This window comes from Gadus macrocephalus, chromosome 2 (assembly GCF_031168955.1).
Source record: "Gadus macrocephalus chromosome 2, ASM3116895v1".
NCBI classification, from domain to species: domain Eukaryota; kingdom Metazoa; phylum Chordata; class Actinopteri; order Gadiformes; family Gadidae; genus Gadus; species Gadus macrocephalus.
In genome coordinates this window covers 201,778-221,777 of record NC_082383.1, presented here as the reverse complement: position 1 = coordinate 221,777, position 20,000 = coordinate 201,778, and the positions used below count along the sequence as shown (strand labels likewise).

The 20,000-nt window shown below is 52.3% G+C and overlaps 2 protein-coding genes and 1 long non-coding RNA gene across 3 annotated transcripts in view; all 3 read right to left on the bottom strand.

Moving 5' to 3' along the window:
* smurf1 (SMAD specific E3 ubiquitin protein ligase 1) overlaps nt 1–3,097 on the bottom strand; it is a 35,588-nt gene extending 32,491 nt beyond the window's left edge. The window contains exons 1-2 of the mRNA XM_060074763.1: nt 3,068–3,097; nt 2,282–2,312 (exon numbers count right to left, since the gene is read on the bottom strand). Coding sequence (XP_059930746.1) covers nt 2,282–2,312; nt 3,068–3,097 — 61 coding nt within the window. The remainder of the gene's footprint in view (nt 1–2,281; nt 2,313–3,067) is intronic.
* A 1,203-nt stretch (nt 3,098–4,300) lies between these two features.
* wipi2 (WD repeat domain, phosphoinositide interacting 2) lies at nt 4,301–17,703 on the bottom strand. The gene is made up of 12 exons (XM_060075586.1): nt 17,464–17,703; nt 16,409–16,491; nt 13,415–13,584; nt 11,984–12,080; nt 11,524–11,621; nt 10,585–10,677; nt 10,262–10,332; nt 9,952–10,065; nt 6,860–7,024; nt 6,618–6,725; nt 5,693–5,790; nt 4,301–5,612 (listed from the first exon to the last, which is right to left on the bottom strand). Exons 1-12 carry the CDS (start codon nt 17,535–17,537, stop codon nt 5,500–5,502), a joined length of 1,284 nt encoding a protein of 427 aa, XP_059931569.1. The 5' UTR covers nt 17,538–17,703; the 3' UTR covers nt 4,301–5,499.
* Nucleotides 8,637–9,924, bottom strand: LOC132474736 (uncharacterized). The gene is made up of 2 exons (XR_009529713.1): nt 9,747–9,924; nt 8,637–9,434 (listed from the first exon to the last, which is right to left on the bottom strand). It is a non-coding gene; the product is annotated as an uncharacterized LOC132474736 (long non-coding RNA).
* Nucleotides 17,704–20,000: the final 2,297 nt, after the last annotated feature.

The window sequence follows — 20,000 nt, the reverse complement described above, 5'->3', positions numbered from 1 at the left end:
AACCCACCAAGCAAACATTACCGGTTAAGTTAGAGCCAAACCAAAAACAATGGCTGAACTATCTCCTGACGGTGTCCTTTTAATGAGTGAGCGAAACACGTAGCGACTGTGTTTGTATGGGGCTCGTCACTGGGGGGGGCACTAGCTAATTAAACAGAGCTAGTGCTACTTCACCAGTCCCTGATCTCCTCTGGTCAGACAGCCCTCTCTCACTAGCGATCCTCTCTCTCCTCCACACCTGGACGTCACTTTCATTCCTACATCTATCCTATTTTGTTATTATGATTATTTATTTTACTGTGCACTCTACAAATACATAAAGACAGAGGACTCAGATGAAGCCAGGGGGACCAAAAGGGCCTCAAACATGTTTTCATAAAGTTCTTCTGTCTCATACCAGACCTACCCACCACCAACTTAAACATATCATCACGCCCGGAATACGGACAGACAAAACAGCGCGTGTGTGGCTGTCAGACGACCACAGCGTCTGCTGCTCACAACAATGTGGGGCCTGCAGCCGTCTGGCTCTGAACGCCGGGCTGTCTGAACGCCGCCAACCAGCCCCGCTCTGACAGACTAAACACAAGGCGACGGGCACCAGCGACGCGCTCCCATTGGCTCATCCAACATTCCTCGTCCAATAAGAATTCCACTCCTACATGCAGAGGGGGAGGGGCTCTGCTCGGTGCGATAACCTCCGCCGCAGAGAGCAAGACTTAAAACGCACCGGTCTACGAAGCTAACCAACCACTGGGGATCCCACTGTGGACAACACACACGATACAACTCAAGATGACCCCCAGAGCGGCGCCGCTGGCGGCGGTCAGGAACGACTAATGTCCGTAATCTGATTTAAATCATAGGACGGACGGACCCCTGTGCAACGCAGAGCGCCAAACCTAAGAGCACGATCAGCACACAGTAACACTCGGGCCCTCACCGTAACACACTCGGCCCTCACCGTAACACACTCGGCCCTCACCGTAACACACTCGGCCTCACCGTAACACACTCGGCCCTCACCGTAACACACTCGGCCCTCACCGTAACACACTCCGCCCTCACCGTAACACACTCCGCCCTCACCGTAACACACTCCGCCCTCACCGTAACACACTCCGCCTCGCCGTAACACACTTCCGCCCTCACCGTAACACACTCCGCCCTCACCGTAACACACTCCGCCCTCACGGTAACACACTCCACCTCACGGTAACACACTCCACCCTCACGGTAACACATACCACCCTCACGGTAACACATTCCACCCTCACGGTAACAGTCCATCCTTACAGTAACACTCATCGGCCTTCACGCACAACCAACCACTGCTAGGAATATGAAGCCGCGGTCCCGGGTATATTTTGTGTTCGCTGTGAACCTAGGGCGCAGCGGTCAAGCGTCTGGCCAGTGGCGCTGTGGGGACATTTCCATCTGAATGGCGGCTCCTGAGGGCCCAGCGGGGTTACAACAGAGGCTACACTGGAAACCATTGTTCCAGCTGTGTACGGGTGTCTGTGTACCCCCTCCATCTGTGTACGGGTGTCTGTGTACGCCATCTGTGTCCGGGTGTCTGTGAACCCCAGAGCTGTGTCCAGGTGTCTGCGTACCCTCATCTGTGTCCGGGTGTTTGTGTACCCCCCCCATCTGTGTCAGGGTGTCTGTGTACCCCCCCCCCCCCCCTTCTTCCCCCTTTGCATCATCCAGGAGCGTCTGAGCGGATACACAACACGGTTCATGCTCTCTGGTTATAAGCCACCGGTGGCCCCGTATGACACGGATCACTCAGACCACCATGTCAGATATCGCTCCCAGAAAGGCCCGTGCTCACAGTTGATTTGACCAGATGAACCAGGCTTCACTCGAGCGGTCACTAAAGGTGTATAAAGAACGAGTACGGAGCAGCGAACCGGACTATGGAGCCCTGGATGAACGGGGACAAGGAACAGATCCTTGGCTCCGGTTGCTAACAGCTAGTTAGCACGCAGACAGGCTCACAGGAGGACCGGCAGCCTGGATGCCGTTAGCCCCGCTCGTCCTCCAGGAGCCCCGGTCGGGAGCTAGCGCCGCCGCTAACAGCTAGCAGCTAACGGCTAGCAGCGCTACAGTGTTGGTGTTCAACAACCGGATGTTTAGCACCAGAGGATTCACAGACACCGCAGGAATGACCCCGGCGACCAGACACCCGCCGTGGGGTCGTGAGGGGGGAATACGTGTGATAATAGTGAACAATAAGTCGGACTTTAACCCGACCTGTGGGGTAACACGGGTATCTTACCTGTCAGACGGATCTTGATGCTGGACCCGGTCTCCGGGTCCCGGGTTGGACATCACTCCGGGAAACGAGACTAACTCCCCGGTAGCGGCGGTCGAAGACACGGTTTCCCAACTCAGTCGGAAGATAACTAACAACAATATAAAAAGATATGGTTCACGCTCGTCTTATTCACGGGTATAAATGTGTTATTTCATCGCAAAGTCGTCCGTTCCTTCGAAACCCAACAACACAGCCCAACATTTTCGGGCTGGCTCAAAACGTCATGACGTCACACGTTCTTACGGATATACGTGCTCGCCCACGGCGAGCGTGGGTGTGCCCGCGAATAGTTTCTGTTTCCCACATTATTTTGCCCAGCATTGCAATTCCAGTCATTTATGACAATCGAAATGGACATAGAAAAGTTTCCTGATTGTGATCAAACAACACAAAACAATGATAAATCAATTCACATGGAATCCACGGATGCTATTCTGATGAGGCCTGGCTTCACGCATCCCTTTTATTCGCCTTATCCTACAAACATAACCGTTAAAAAGAGAGAGTAAGGAGAGGAGCTCAGCGCCGGGCAGCGGGCCCTGAGAAGGGGGGCAGGGTCCAGGGTTGGGGGGGGGGGGGGGCAGGGTCCAGGGGGACAACGGGCCCCCCCCCCCAAGACCCCTGGGCAGACCCCCCAAGGACCCCCCCAGGACCCCTGAGCAGACCCCCCCAGCAGCCCCTCCACCCTAACTGGAACCCCCCCAGCAGACCCCCCACCCCCCCAGGACCCCCCCAGGGACGGCTCACAGCACTACAGGGATCTGTGTCCCCCGTCATGCTCCCTAAAGGGGGGGGGCTCCGTGGGTTCACTGTACAGGGACGAGGAGACGAGGAGACGAGGAGACTAGTGGACGACTTCCTGTGGGTTCCCAGCATGCCGAGCGTCTGGGCCTCTACCTGGTGTGTGTCCTACAGACAACAGCACAGGTGGAGGTGTGGAGGACGGCAAGGAAACACCAGAATGTGGTCTGGTGACTCTCTCTCACACACACACACACACACACACACACACAGTGTGTGTGTGTGTGTGTGTGTGTGTGTGTGACATTCATAAGTGCAGCAGGCACCCTTGGGACCCAGTGAGTGTGTTCACAGCTACTTAGAGAATTCCCATTATGGAGACAGACTTAGTATTTAATAATACCTCCAGGCACACACGAGCACACACACACACACACACACACGAGCATACACAACGCCCACGCACACGGAGCCCAAGAGAGGCCCAATTAAAAGGAGCTTAAAGGCGCAGTTTGAATTCAGTTGATTGCAATCTGCAGCCTCACCACTGGGGGCCACTATAACCCACACGCTGCACTTTAGGGATGGCCCATTATACAGAACGCTACCTGAGTTTATTTTACACTGAATAATTCAGATGGATTCGAAAGATGATAAGACAAGCATTAGGGTGAAGAATAAAGGTGAGCAATGATAGTTTATTAAATCTTCACAAGACAAACTAATCTCACAAAATGAAAATATACTGGAATCATTAAAAGCTGAAGGAAGTGAGAATGCAGAAGATAAAATATTTTATTCATGACAATTTTAACCATGAGATCTACATCTGTGTGTGTGGTTGTGTTCCTGCTGAGCGTTCCTAAACAATGCGTACAGTTGATGCTCCTGGTTGGTTTGAATCAGAGTCTCAACCCGTCCTATGTAGGGCGTTGTGCATTCAGATTCCACATCTCTCATCAGGGCCGGCACTGGCCGTTTCGGTGCCCTACGCGACTCGGCATTAAATTTTGACCTGGACAGGACTACCGAGCGAGGGGGGGGGGGGGGGGTTATATAATTAAGAAAAAACAACGGTGGGCCTCTTCGTAACAAATTTATATATTTTTGTAATTCAATAATGTAATAATTCCCCCCCCCCGCAGAGTACTCTGCGTACTCTGCGTACAGGGAGCAGCGGGCCGGCATCAGGGTGAACTCTCCAATACGAGCAGAACACAAACGACTCAGAGGCCACAGTCCACATGGATTTGGATTTTATTTTCCTTTATACTTTTGGATGGACATTTCACATTGTTTTGTACAAAATCATTAGAAAACATCACTTCTCCAGTCCGCTGCTCCTCCTCCTAAGACTCCACCCCCCCACACATGACCAGGAGCTTCAAAGGAAGGTTCTGGAACCTTCTGGCCCCCATGACGACTGTGCGTTTCCCTCAAAGCACAGGCAAAAGAAACCTGCACTTGATGTCCCAGAATGCATCTGGGAGGTGAACCGCTTCAGGGCGGAGCTCTCTGCTCTCGCTGCTGCCGCTTATAGTTTAGCTCAGCACCGGAGAGCTGTTCTCCGCCCTCATTGGCCAGCTTCCCCCACCTCGCCATCACCCCCACCTGACCGTCCTCCATGCAGGTTTCCTCTGCTTCTCTTCTGCTAATGCGTGACATATGATTGGTTAACAGTTGGTTATGGTCATTAAGAAAAACGATGGGAGCGGTCAGCATTGACCAATGAGAATGCAGCTCCCGGGAGGGGGGGGGGGGATCCGTTATGAACGAGTGAAATGTATTAATGAGTTTCCTAGATGTTTTGATAATGTACATGCTGGACACACACACACACACACACACACACACACACACACACACACACACACACACACACACACACACACACACACACACACACACACACACACACACACACACACACACACACACACACACACACACACACACACACACACACACACATCTTCTAGGGGGTAGGAGGGGGAGGAGGGTTTGCCCGACCGCTCTAAAAACAAAACGCTTGTTAGGATTAAAAACAGGAGAAAAAAAAACAGCGTTTATTTTAGCCAATGGGCGGGGGGAACAGCCCCTCCCTCAAATCAGTGAAACCATGGCAACAGGGCAGAGGCACTTGGACGCTCATCCGGGACGGGGAACATGTGACGCGTCTGAGAGGGGGGGGTCGCTCCCCACTGGGGGGGGGGGGGTTGGCACATGTACATGCAAAGCTTCAGGGTCACCTGCGCAGGCGACCCTGAGGGGGGGGCATGGATGTGGCAGGGGGGGGGATGGGATTACAGCCTCTTGAATGCATGGTGTTGAGATGCCCCCCCCCTCCCAGGAGGGCTGTGACCGGACCCCCCCCCGTGAGTCCAGGTGTTCGCGGCAGCACCAGAGGCAGCCCTCTGATTGGTGGCTGCGGCCGCCGCTCAGTCCGTCTCCAGGATCAGCGGCGGCTGCTCGTTCTCCTCGTCCAATCGCAGGTCGTTGAGGTCGTCGTCCAGCCCCGCCCCTCCGACCGCGCCCGGCTCATCGCAGTAACCTTGGAAACCAGAGTTCAGGGTCAAGGGATGGAGACGGTACTGTGGAGGCGGGCCTTGTCCCAGGTGTGGGTGTGGTTACCTTTAGAGACCGCCCCGCTGTAGGTCTGGCACGCCAGAGGCCGGTCATGTGACCCCTGCTCCAGGATCTCATTGGATGGCTCAGTACTGCCGTCTAGACTGAAACCAGAGGGGGTGAGGGCAGCGGGTCAGACCCTGATGGTAACGGCCCCCGACAGACACAGAGGGGGTGAGGGCAGCGGGTCAGACCCTGATGGTAACGGCCCCCGACAGACAGAGGGGGGGGGGGGGCAGCGGGTCAGACCCTGATGGTAACGGCCCCCGACAGACAGAGGGGGGGGGGGGCAGCGGGTCAGACCCTGATGGTAACGGCCCCCGACCGCCAGACAGACAGAGGACACCACCGTCCAACACCTTCTGCTGGAGAAACTGTCTGTAGGAGGTGTGTGTGTGTGTGTGTCTGTAGGAGGTGTGTGTGTGTGTGTGTGTGTGTGTGTGTGTCTGTAGGAGGTCTGTAGGAGGTCTGTAGGAGGTGTGTGTGTGTGTGTGTGTCTGTAGGAGGTGTGTGTGTGTGTGTGTGTGTGTCTGTAGGAGGTGTGTGTGTGTGTGTGTGTGTGTGTGTGTGTCTGTAGGAGGTGTGTGTGTGTGTGTGTGTGTGTGTGTGTGTGTGTGTGTGTGTGTAGGAGGTGTGTGTGTGTGTGCGCGCGCGCGCGCGCGCGTGTGTGTGTAGGAGGTGTGCGTGCGTGCGTGTGTTACCGGTGCTGCTTCATCAGGGTGCACTCTACTCCCTCCTGGGGGTTAGGGTTAGGGTGTGTGTGTGTCTGTAGGAGGGGTGTGTGCGTGTGCGTGTGTGCGTGTGTGTTACCGGTGCTGCTTCATCAGGGTGCACTCTACTCCCTCCTGGGGGTTAGGGTTAGGGTGTGTGTGTGTCTGTAGGAGGGGTGTGTGCGTGTGCGTGTGTGCGTGTGCGTGCGTGCGTGTGTTACCGGTGCTGCTTCATCAGGGTGCACTCTCCTCCCTCCTGGGGGTCCAGGTTGTAGAGGTACAGATACCCGTCCGCCGCCGCCACCAACAGCCGCGGGATCTTCTGGATGCTACGGACACACAGTCAGGGCTCTGGACGGCACCGCGTGTGCATGTGCGTCTGTGTGTGTGTGCATGTGCGTCTGTGTGTGTGTGCATGTGCGTCTGTGTGTGTGTGTGTGTGCGTGTGCGTGTGTGCACTCACACGGCCAGGGCGCAGATGTTCTTGTGTCCGGAGAAGGGCAGCCTCACGGTGGCGAAGGCTCGGCCCTGGGTGAACATCTCCGTCACCTGGGCGGGCAGGTAGGTGGTGGAGGCCATCAGCACCTTGCCCAGGTAGCCCCCCCAGGTGGTGGGCTCCTCCGCTGGCCTGGGGGGGGGGGGGGGGGGGGGGACGCTGTTAGGATCACATTCTACTGCCTCTGTCCCAAACAAAGACGTGGTTCACAGACAACACAACAGACGGAACAACACAACACACAACAGACTGAACAACACAACACCCAACAGACTGAACAACACAACACACAACAGACTGAACAACACAACACACAACAGACTGAACAACACACAACAGACTGAACAACACACAACAGACTGAACAACACACAACAGACTGAACAACACACAACAGACTGAACAACACACAACAGACTGAACAACACACAACAGACTGAACAACACACAACAGACTGAACAACACACAACAGACTGAACAACACACAACAGACTGAACAACACACAACAGACCGAACAACACACAACAGACCGAACAACACACAACAGACCGAACAACACAACACTAATAGACTGAACAACACAACACTAATAGACTGAACAACACAACACTAATAGACTGAACAACACAACACTAATAGACTGAACAACACAACACTAATAGACTGAACCACACAACACTAATAGACTGAACCACACAACACTAACACAGACTGAACCACACAACACTAACACAGACTGAACCACACAACACTAACACAGACTGAACAACACTAACACAGACTGAACAACACTAACACAGACTGAACAACACTAATGCCGCTTTTCCACCGCACATGTAGCTCGACTCGACACGACTCGACACGACACGACTCGACACGGTAGCAGCACGGGTGCTTTTCCACCGCAAATAGTACCTCCTGGACGTGGGCGGGGTCGGCTGCGCGAAAGGGCCGTGACGTATTTGTGTACACGACGCAAACAACACATACGCAACCCACACATGGACAGAACCCACATAACAACAATGGAGGACATCGATCACATTACTATTATTAGCCGGCATGTTGAAGAAGTTGGAGAAGTGGAACATGTTGGCTGCGGCGCTGCTATGGATGTTACCAGCATGGTTGCCATGTCGCTCTCGTGACTTCGTCACACTCTCTGGCCAATCAGTCGCCGGCCGTCTGCCGACGTCACCTTTTAGCATCGGCTCAGCTCGCTTGGTACCTAGAGCGAGTAGGTACTAGAAAAAGCAGCCACTTCAGGTACCAGATACCATGGTACCGCGGTGGAAACGCAAAAAATGCGAGCTGAGTCGAGTCGTGTCGAGTCGTGTCGAGCTGGTACCATGCAGTGGAAAAGCGGCATAACACAGACTGAACAACACTAACACAGACTGAACAACACTAACACAGACTGAACAACACTAACACAGACTGAACAACACTAACACAGACTGAACAACACTAACACAGACTGAACAACACTAACACAGACTGAACAACACTAACACAGACTGAACAACACTAACACAGACTGAACAACACTAACACAGACTGAACAACACTAACACAGACTGAACAACACTAATACCCCACCTCCTCACTGTGGACCCCCCCCCGTGCCCCACCTCTCCTGGGGGGGCACGGCTACCAGTCCTCTAACCAGCACTAACCAGCACTATCACCCAGAGCAGCTGGAGGGTCCAGCAGGAGCCCTGCCCCACCAGGGGGGGCGGTACCAGCTGTATGCTAGTTATAGACTAGTTATACACCAGCTGTATGCTAGTTATAGACTAGTTATACACCGGCTGTATGCTAGTTATAGACTAGTTATACACCAGCTGTATGCTAGTTATAGACTAGTTATACACCAGCTGTATGCTAGTTATAGACTAGTTATACACCAGCTGTATGCTAGTTATAGACTAGTTATACACCAGCTGTATGCTAGTTATAGACTAGTTATACACCAGCTGTATGCTAGTTATAGACTAGTTATACACCAGCTGTATGCTAGTTATAGACTAGTTATACACCAGCTGTATACTAGTTATATACTAGCAGCAGTATACTAGTTATATACCAGCAGCTGTATACTAGTTATATACCAGTTGTAAATTAGCTGTATACTATACCAGCTGTACACTAACTATATACTAGCTGTATACTGGCTATACTACTAGCTGTATACTGGCTATACTACTGGCTATACTACTAGTTGCATACTGGCTATACTACTAGCTGTATACTGGCTATACTACTGGCTGTATACTGGCTATACTACTGGCTGTATACTGGCTATACTACTGGCTATACTACTAGCTGTATACTGGCTATACTACTGGCTATACTACTAGCTGTATACTGGCTATACTACTAGTTGTATACTGGCTATACTACTAGTTGTATACTGGCTATACTACTAGCTGTATACTGGCTATACTACTGGCTGTATACTGGCTATACTACTGGCTGTATACTGGCTATACTACTGGCTATACTACTAGCTGTATACTGGCTATACTACTGGCTATACTACTGGCTATACTACTAGCTGTATACTGGCTATACTACTAGTTGTATACTGGCTATACTACTAGTTGTATACTGGCTATACTACTAGCTGTATGCTGGCTATACTACTAGCTGTATGCTGGCTATACTACTAGCTGGATACTGGCTATACTACTAGCTGGATACTGGCTATACTACTAGCTGTATACTGGCTATACTACTAGCTGTATACTGGCTATACTACTAGCTGTATACTGGCTATACTACTAGCTGTATACTGGCTATACTACTAGTTGTATACTGGCTATACTACTGGCTATACTACTAGCTGTATACTGGCTCTAACCAGGTCATCCTGATGTGTTAAGGAGATCTTTACACTTACAGCAGAGCAGTAGTTAAAAAGACCCACACGGTCAGAGGGGACTTTAGCCAATGATGGCCGAGGGGCGGCGGCCTGGGCCCCTGTAGCCACGCCCCTGGCCCCTGTAGCCACGCCCCTGGCCCCTGTGGAAGGCCTGAAGGGTCAAAGGTTACGTACACGTATTTCTCCTTCTGCGTCTCCAGCTTGAAGATGTGGACAGTCTCAGTGTTGCTGGAGGCGGACAGGTAGAGCCCCTCCATGGAGAAGGCCAGCGAGCAGATGGTCACACACCTGGGGGGGCACGCACACACACACACACACACACACACACACACACACACACACACACACACACACACACACACACACACACACACACACACACACACACACACACACACACACACACACACACAGAGCCTCAGGGTGTCGGCCCGTCAGAACCACCCGGGGGGCGGGGGGGGGGGGGGGTCCAGGGGCCTCGTACCTTTTGACTCCTCGCCGGAACTCAAAGAGCTTCTGTCCCTCGGGGATGGAGTAGACCCGGATCACGGTGCCCTGCAGGTCAGAGGTCAGCCAGGGCCAACAGTGAGGAGGTGGGGTACGGGGGAGGGGGTCCACAGTGAGGAGGTGGGGGAGGGGGGGGGGCTACGGGGGGTCCACAGTGAGGAGGTGGGGTACGGGGGAGGGGGTCCACAGTGAGGAGGTGGGGTACGGGGGAGGGGGTCCACAGTGAGGAGGTGGGGGAGGGGGGGGGGGCTACGGGGGGTCCACAGTGAGGAGGTGGGGTACGGGGGGGAGGGGGGGTACCTTCTCCGAGGCGGTGGCCAGCTTAGTGCCGCTGGCGTCGAAGGCCAAGGCGGCCAGGGGGCTGTCATGGGCAGGGATCATGTTGGCCGCACGCTGAGGAGAGAGAGGAGAGAGGAGAGAGGAGAGAGGAGAGAGAGAGAGAGAGAGGAGAGAGAGGAGAGGGGAGAGAGGAGAGAGAGAGAGGAGAGAGGAGGAGAGAGAGAGAGAGAGAGAGAGAGGAGAGAGAGGAGAGAGGAGAGGGGAGAGAGGAGAGAGAGAGGAGAGAGGAGGGAGGAGAGAGGAGAGAGAGGAGGAGAGAGGAGAGGAGCAGAGTTACACCAGGACGAGCACAGAGGGTACTGGTTGCCGTGTTGCATGAAGCCTCCATCATTTATACACACGTACAGGTGTGTTCAGTAACCTATAGCTGGTTAACTTGGAGCAGCTAGTTAAAGGGGACCTATTATGCTTCTTCGACTTTTATGACCTATAAACGTTGTTATAATGATTGATAGTCATGTTTAACCATACTAAAGTTTCAAATAATGACGTACATGCATTTTGACGTATTCCCTGCTGACCGTCTGAGGTGGCTGTGCAGAGCACTAAACACTTGTGAACACATTTCCGGGAAATCATCTACGTAGAGGCACTCCTGCCACGCCCCCATATGCCTGGTCAATCTGCCTGCGCGCGTGCTTCAAGGAAGGTAACCAATCACAACGGAGTTGGGTTGGCAGGAGGGGGGCGAGGGGGCGGAGAAGGACGAAACCGAGCATTGAAAGAGAAGGCTGAAAGCGCCCAGATGAGAGGAAGAGTTTCCTTAAAATTTACATCATTTTTTGTGCTGTGATTCGTGTCAGGTTGGGCAATAGGAGTCATTAATAAGAAATTAAGACCATAAAAGTAGCATAATAGGTCCTCTATAAGGACTCTAGGGGTAGAGGACCTATTACCTACCAGGTTGACGGTGTCGAACACCTGAACCTCCCCGATGGTGGCGCTGCCGGGATAGGCCAGGTAGCAGTTATCGTTGCTGATCGACAGAGCACACAGGCCTGCAAAACAACACGCGCACACACACACACACATCAACGCCCTGGCAGAACACACGCACATGGAAACATGGGCGGGGCTCACCTGAGGGGGGTGGGGGGCGGGGCTCACCTGAGGGGGTGGGTGGGGCTCACCTGAGGGGCTGGGCGGGGCTCACCTGAGGGGGTGGGCGGGGCTCACCTGAGGGGGTGGGCGGGGCTCACCTGAGGGGGTGGGCGGGGCTCACCTGAGGGGGTGGGCGGGGCTCACCTGAGGGGCTGGGCGGGGCTCACCTGAGGGGCTGGGCGGGGCTCACCTGAGGGGGTGGGCGGGGCTCACCTGAGGGGGTGGGCGGGGCTCACCTGAGGGGTTGGGGGGGGCTCACCTGAGGGGTTGGGGGGGGTCTCTCTGATGGTGTGCAGGACCTTCATGTCTCGGATGTTGTGGATGTAGAGGGACTCCTCCAGGCAGACGATCAGCCGCTACACGGTTCAAGAGGTTACACAAGTGGTCATGTGACAACACACTCAGGAGATAGACCCCGCTAGACCATCAGCATAGACCCCCCCCTAGACCATCAGCATAGACCCCCCCCTAGACCATCAGCATAGACCCCCCCCCTAGACCATCAGCATAGAACCCCCCCCCTAGACCATCAGCATAGAACCCCCCCCCAGACCATCAGCATAGACCCCCCTAGACCTTCAGCATAGACCCCCCCCCTAGACCATCAGCATAGACCCCCCTAGACCTTCAGCATAGACCCCCCCCCCTAGACCATCAGCATAGACCCCCCCCAGACCATCAGCATAGACCCCCCTAGACCTTCAGCATAGACCCCCCCCTAGACCATCAGCATAGACCCCCCTAGACCTTCAGCATAGACCCCCCCTAGACCATCAGCATAGACCCCCCCCTAGACCATCAGCATAGACCCCCCCCTAGACCATCAGCATAGACCCCCCCCTAGACCATCAGCATAGAACCCCCCCTAGACCTTCAGAATAGACCCCCCCCTAGACCATCAGAATAGACCCCCCCCTAGACCATCAGCATAGACCCCCCCCTAGACCATCAGCATAGACCCCCCCCCTAGACCATCAGCATAGACCCCCCCTAGACCATCAGCATAGACCCCCCCTAGACCATCAGCAGAGACCCCCCCTAGACCATCAGCATAGACCCCCCCTAGACCATCAGCATAGACCCCCCCAGACCATCAGCATAGACCCCCCCCTAGACCATCAGCATAGACCCCCCCCCTAGACCATCAGCATAGACCCCCCCTAGACCATCAGCATAGACCCCCCCCCCTAGACCATCAGCATAGACCCCCCCTAGACCATCAGCATAGACCCCCCCCCTAGACCCTAGACCATCAGCATAGACCCCCCCCCCTAGATCCTAGACCATCAGCATAGACCCCCCCCCCCTAGACCATCAGCATAGACCCCCCCCCCTAGACCCTAGACCATCAGCATAGACCCCCCCCCCTAGACCATCAGCATAGACCCCCCCCCTAGACCCTAGACCATCAGCATAGACCCCCCCCCCTAGACCCGAGACCATCAGCATAGACCCCCCCCCCCTAGACCATCAGCATAGACCCCCCCCCCCCCTAGACTCTAAGCATAGACCCTCCCCCCCTAGACCCTAGACCATCAGCATAGACCCCCCCCCCTAGACCCTAGACCATCAGCATAGACCCCCCCCCCTAGACCCTAGACCATCAGCATAGACCCCCCCCCCCTAGACCCTAAGCATAGACCCTCCCCCCCTAGACCCTAGACCATCAGCATAGACCCCCCCCGCCCACCTGTCGGTTGAGCTTGACGGCCAGGATGGTGTTGGAGTAGGAGTAGTTGCAGATCTCGGTGCCCTTCTTGAAGTGACACACTTTGAGCTTCCTGGGCGCCTTCAGGCTCACGATGGCCACCAGGCTGCTGGAGAACAGCCGCTCCACGATACACACGTCCTCTGTGTCCGCTACACACACACACACACACACACACACACACACACACACACACACACACACACACACACACACACACACACACACACACACACACACACACACACACACACACACACACACACACACACACACACACACACACACACACACACACACTTCTGTTGTTGTGCTGTATTAACGCCCTGGCGTCCGTTCTCTCAGACGATTCATTGATTTATCAGAGGAAACCATTTGTTACAGTTGCTCCGCTCAGGCCAGAGATAAACATCAAAATAAGTAGAATAGAATGAGCACAATACACCATAAAAACACTTTCATTATTGATCAAATATATTTTTTAACCAAAAACCGACGGTTTAACAATCAAATATAATAATATATATATACTGGTGTATCAATAAGGCCCTGAGCGAACGCCCCGGCCCCCAGCCTCCAGGGCCCCCAGCCTCCAGGGCCCCCAGCCTCCAGGGCCCCCAGCCTCCCGGGCCCCCAGCCTCCCGGGCCCCCAGCCTCCACCCTCCAGGGCCCCCAGCCTCCAGGGCCCCCAGCCTCCCGGGCCCCCAGCCTCCACCCTTCAGGGCCCCCAGCCTCCCGGGCCCCCAGCCTCCACCCTTCAGGGCCCCCAGCCTCCAGGGCCCCCAGCCTCCACCCTTCAGGGCCCCCAACCTCCACCTTCCAGGGCCCCCACCCTCCACCCTCCAGGGCCCCCAGCCTCCACCCTTCAGGGCCCCCAGCCTCCAGGGCCCCCAGCCTCCCGGGCCCCCAGCCTCCAGGGCCCCCAGCCTCCACCCTCCAGGGCCCCCAGCCTCCAGGGCCCCCATCCTCCAGGGCCCCCAGCCTCTCGGGCCCCCAGCCTCCAGGGCCCCCAGCCTCCCGGGCCCCCAGCCTCCACCCTCCAGGGCCCCCACCCTCCAGGGCCCCCAGCCTCCACCCTCCAGGGCCCCCACCCTCCAGGGCCCCCAGCCTCCCGGGCTGGAGGCCCCCAGCCTCCAGGGCCCCCAGCCTCCCCAGCTCCCACCCTCCAGGGCCCCCAGCCTCCAGGGCCCCCAGCCTCCCCAGCCTCCAGGGCCCCCTCCCTCCAGGGCCCCCACCCTCCACCCTCTGAGTCATTCTTAACATGCAGAGTAGATTTGAGCGATTGGGAAACTTCCAACCAACCGTCCAGCATCGCTGTGGACGAAGAGACGCCCACTGCTACACGGACCGCCGGGTGTGAGCGGGCGGCTTCATCGTTACTCAGTGATTCTGTGTAATCTTAACAGCAGACGGCCCTAATACTGCCCATCAAATGTTTGGAGAAAGGTCCCTAAAAGAGTCGTACCGGACAACTTGCTTAAGTTCTGCATAGCGGCGTAGATACCGAGGGAGAACCTTGATGCATTGTTTATATTGACTTTATTAATATTTCAGCACGTCCATTGCACTAATGCTGCATTGATTGTGTCTTCAGTTGGAGAACAGGCAACAAAGTCTCAGCTCTATAATACATAGATCTATAGTTCTAGGGTCTCTACGGACTATAGTCAACATCTGGCACTGGCTCCGGGCAGTGTTGTATAGTAGCGAAGTAGAAATACTTCGTTACTGTACTTAAGTCGTTTTTTTGGATATTTGTACTTTACTTTACTACTTATATTTCTCTGTACTTTTACTTTTACTTCGCTACATTTTGCGAAGAAAACGGATACTTTTACTCCACTACATTTCCCTTGAAACCTCCGTTACTCGTTACAAAATCAACTCATCTTTAGAAAAAAAAAAAAGAATCATAAGAGATATGAGAATAACGTCGGGGACTGTGGTAGAACACAGCCTGCGAGCCTGTTTGGCGAATTGCTTAGTTACTGTTGCTACGTCGATCAAAACTCCTACGACTGTCAACACACAAATGCATGGCTAGGACGAGGGCAAGGGCTATCAAAATTCTACTATTTGTATCAGGCTGGTTTGTACACGCAGTATTACAACACTATCTTATACACTTCAATACGCTGTATATGTGCCATTTTTGCTACAAAGCTAATTTAAATACCCTTTTTGGGCAGGGACTTAAGTTTTCCGAAAATCCGCGATCCTGGATGACACCAAAATCAATATTAAGTAACGTGTACCAGCGCTTGCTTGCGGGATAATAGGTCGGGCTACGATATCTGTCAGTGTCAGTGATTTTTTTTTGGAGTAACTCCGCGACAGCATCCAGATCATGGCAAAATGGACTGCAATATGCAGTGGAAGGATGTTTTCAAAAAAGATCAACAACGAAGGGGAAACAACAATAATCGAAGCAAAATCATACAGGTCTCAATCAAAAAATTAGAAACTTCACGACCTAATTAATTTAATTTGTATAGCACACTTTAACACTGCAAGGAGGTTTGAGTGTCCTTGATTTAAAATGAGCGGTGAGGAGGTCCTGGAGGTAGGTTGGACCGGAAGTGTTTATGGCCTTGGGGAGTTTTGCCTATTGTGTTTGTGTTAGTTGAAATAAACTCCATTATTCTAAAAATTCTGACCCTTTGCTTTTTTATTAACAGCAGTTACTTATACTTTTACTTTCAGTACTTAAGTACATTTAATATCAGAAAAGTACTTTTGATACTTAAGTACAGTAAAGATCAGATACTTTAATACTTTTACTTAAGTACTATTCTAAAAGGTGACTTTTACTTTTACTTAAGTAATTTTCCAGTAAGGTATCTGTACTTTTACTTAAGTATGGCTTTTGAGTACTTTATACACCACTGGCTCCGGGTCAAAACTGAGTTCATACAACAGACGACAAAAATACGGACACACAGGGGATACAGTGCGGGTATTTTGTAGGATACTTACTACACTCATAGATCTGCTCCAGTTTGTCCACAGATGACAGAGAGAAAAACTTGTATCCTGATTTCGTGCCAACAGCCAAGGACCTAAAAAAAGCAAACATACACTGATGTTATCTGGCACGAAATGTGCGAAACAACACAATACAAACAAGTACTAAAACAACGATCACTCGGTTCATCTAAATAAGTACATTTACAGAGAGCTGTAATAACGGTTTCATAATGACAGCCATTGTCATCAACCAGCGCTTTGTCAGCTGTGATCGAGCCACAAAATAGAGCTTCCGTCAGCGGACACACGGGAGACGTCCGGCGTCACACGGTCCGCCTCATCACAAACACACACACACGGTCCGCCTCATCACAAACACACACGGTCCGCCTCATCACAAACACACACGGTCCGCCTCATCACAAACACGGTCCTCCTCATCACAAACACTCAGAGAGTCGCACACTAATAGTGCAATCACAAAATGAGCGTCTCCTAGAAACGTGTCGTAGAGGAGCTGACGCACGCCTACCTTTCAGGCTTTAAGGGGATATATAAGGAGGTATTGCTATCCTACAGTCGTGTTTAACCACCTCTTTGTCCGTCGGTTCCCCTTTTCTAGTTCACCCACTAGCTGAAATATGTGTGCTAAAGCGGCTGGGTCTGAGCACACTGGAGCCAGTAGCCACCGCTAGCTCCGCAGCTAGCCATGATACACCCGGACCGCACAACAGTCCGCCTCACGGCGCCCAACGGGCTTCATGTGCGGCGGACGTCATTATCAAACCAAGGGCCCTCATCATCAAGCACTTCGCGTCAAACCTGTCAAACACACACAACTGGGTGGTGGACGTGCTACCGACGGGCCGATGAACCCCTGCCTGGTCCAGGGGCCCCTGCCTTGCCCCATGTCCCCCGCTTGGTCCCTGGCCCACCTGCCTGGTCCCCGGCCCCCCTGCTGGTCTCTGGTCCCTCGCCTGGTCCCCGGCCCCCATGCCTTGTCCCTGGTCCCCGGTCCCCCGCCTGGTCCCCGGGCCCCTGCCTGTTCCCCGGCCCGTCCTTACGTGTTGTCCTGGTTAAAGTTGGCGAACAGGAGCTGGCTTCCGCCAGCATCCCCGCTTTGACTGGCCAGGTTCATGAGCCCGGCACCATCTATATCTAACGCTCAGGAGGAAGAGCCGCTGTGGAGGCCGGAGATGTGCTGTGGGCAGAGAGGTTCACGTCGCCATTGCCTTGTCTTCTCGCCTTGTCCTGCCGCTGATTGTTGTTGTTTTTTACAGACGCTGTTGCGCTTCCTCTACGCGCATGCTCATTCTTTTTTTTTGACGCGTGGCGTATCTTAAACGGCCAGACACGCAATAAATGAAGACCCAAAAAAATCAATAAAAACAATATCAAAAATAAACAAACGACGCTACCACACCTCGTCCAAAATTTTTAGTTAATCTTGCCGGATCAAAACCGTAATATAATGTAACAGTGACCAAACCCTTTTTTTAACAGATCTGGTTCTGAAGTAAATATCCCATTCATTTTCTTCTTTAACTTTTCGTACAATTGTTATATAAAGAGTTTTAAGCCTGGAACCAAGCCAGTCATCCGTAAAGGTAGTCATGACCATAAAAAAATATTCGGGGCTAAAGTTATTTGGAAAACGTAAGTAAAGGCAAAAGTACAAGACTATACATTATTTTTGTGACTGAGTGAAGGAACTCCTCCTCATGTATTCAACCAATTAGTTAAGCGCGTTTCTTGAATCTTATAACCTTTGTCACTATATGTTTAGATTGTTAATACAGTTGTTTCATATAGTCTCTGTGTGTGTGTGTGTGTGTGTGTGTGTGTGTGTGTGTGTGTGTGTGTGTGTGTGTGTGTGTGTGTGTGTGTGTGTGTGTGTGTGTGTGTGTGTATGTATAGTGTTTCCTATAGCGTATAGCGTTGTCATCGACACTTCCTTCGTTGCTGACTGCAGTCACCGCGCAATAACAATACTCGTATTTAATACATGTGAATTCAATCTCGTATTCCAGTTACGTATTCATTCAACATTATGTATTCCTAGCTTTTATACTACCAACATTACTAAAAAGCCCTGCTAGTGCCATATCATATATTTGTACTTTTATTTATTTTTCATGTATTCTATATCAACTGTTTTTCAACATGTAGAACTCATTTCCTCTATAGCTTTTACATCCACTCTCCAACTTTCCATTAATCCAAATCTCTCTGCTCCACTTCACCGCTTTTCTCGAAAGGGAGGATACATTTGTCGAGGCATTTGTAGATTTTCAGTTATACCGATGGGCAGATTGTCGGTCTTGCCCACGTCAGTGGCAGGGAGCGTGACGTCACATACAAGGAGTGTAGTCTTTCTCATTTTATTTTCTCTACAGCCTTTAAAGATGAACTGAACTGAAATTTGAAGTTTAGTTAATATAACAGATGTATTGTCTGCCTTATCATTGGTACAATAACTAAAAAGGGCTGAACTTGCTAAAAGGGATTCAATTGTACGGTGAAAGGGGTGAAAGTGTTACAGGGCGCTGATTGACTGCGCACACACACACACACATACCATGGTGGGTGCTGACTGACTGCGCACACACACAAACCTCCGTTCCTAGCCTACTCACTGTCAGAAGAGCTGTAGGCGAAGTAGCCTCATCAGAGACTCTACTTGCGTTAGACAACAAAGTCTCAGAGGTTGGCGTCTTCAATCTTTTTTGGACTTTTGTCAACAGCTCCTGCCTTTCTCTACATGCAGTATCACACAAAAATACGTAATGTCGGGTCACCATGGTTGTTGTATATAGGCCTATAGAGGGGGGTTCCGTTTCATTTAATATTGCATAGTTTCCAATAACTCCTGCTCAGCCCCTCGCAGTTTACGCGTGACCGTGACGACTGTGTCTCTAACCTTCCGGGACTAGTAGCAGGATTTGATACAATTAAATTAAAAAACGGTTGTGAAAGAAAAAAAAGTTCACTGTATCCAGCCCTTTACATTTAAGATAACAGATATAGATATTCCATCTTCTAAAAAAAATAATCCAAAAAAAAATAATCTCATAGTTTATGAATAATCTGGCGGGCCAGATATTATGTCTGGCGGGCCAGTTATGGCTCGCGGGCCGCCAGTTGCCGACCCCAGAACTAGGATGTCTATGGCTGCAGTACCAGGCTTGGCCGCTGAGCACTGGCGGATTGCGGAAGTATGCAGCTTGACTGACGCACCTTCTTCTTCTTTCAGTTGCTAATGGGCAGATGGAGTGAAACGTTTAGCTCCATCCACTTTCGGCCCCTCCTCGATCTGCGTGCTGCAGCCAGGGCTTATGGTGTGTTCCTGAATCCTCGGTCTACACTCAGATTTTTGAAAGATGAAGACGAAAAGGGGGCGTGCCTCCGAGAAATGCCGCAAGAAAGCTGGGAGATATTCGACTTTCGAATCGGAAGTCTGGCGTTCGAGGATTCAGGAACACACCATTACTCTTATTTCTAGGCTACCTTTCTTTCTCAATGTCCATCAATAATGTCGATGTAAAAATCAGTAGCACCACTAGGGGGCAATGAAACCCAGGGCATCCCAGCAGACCTCAGG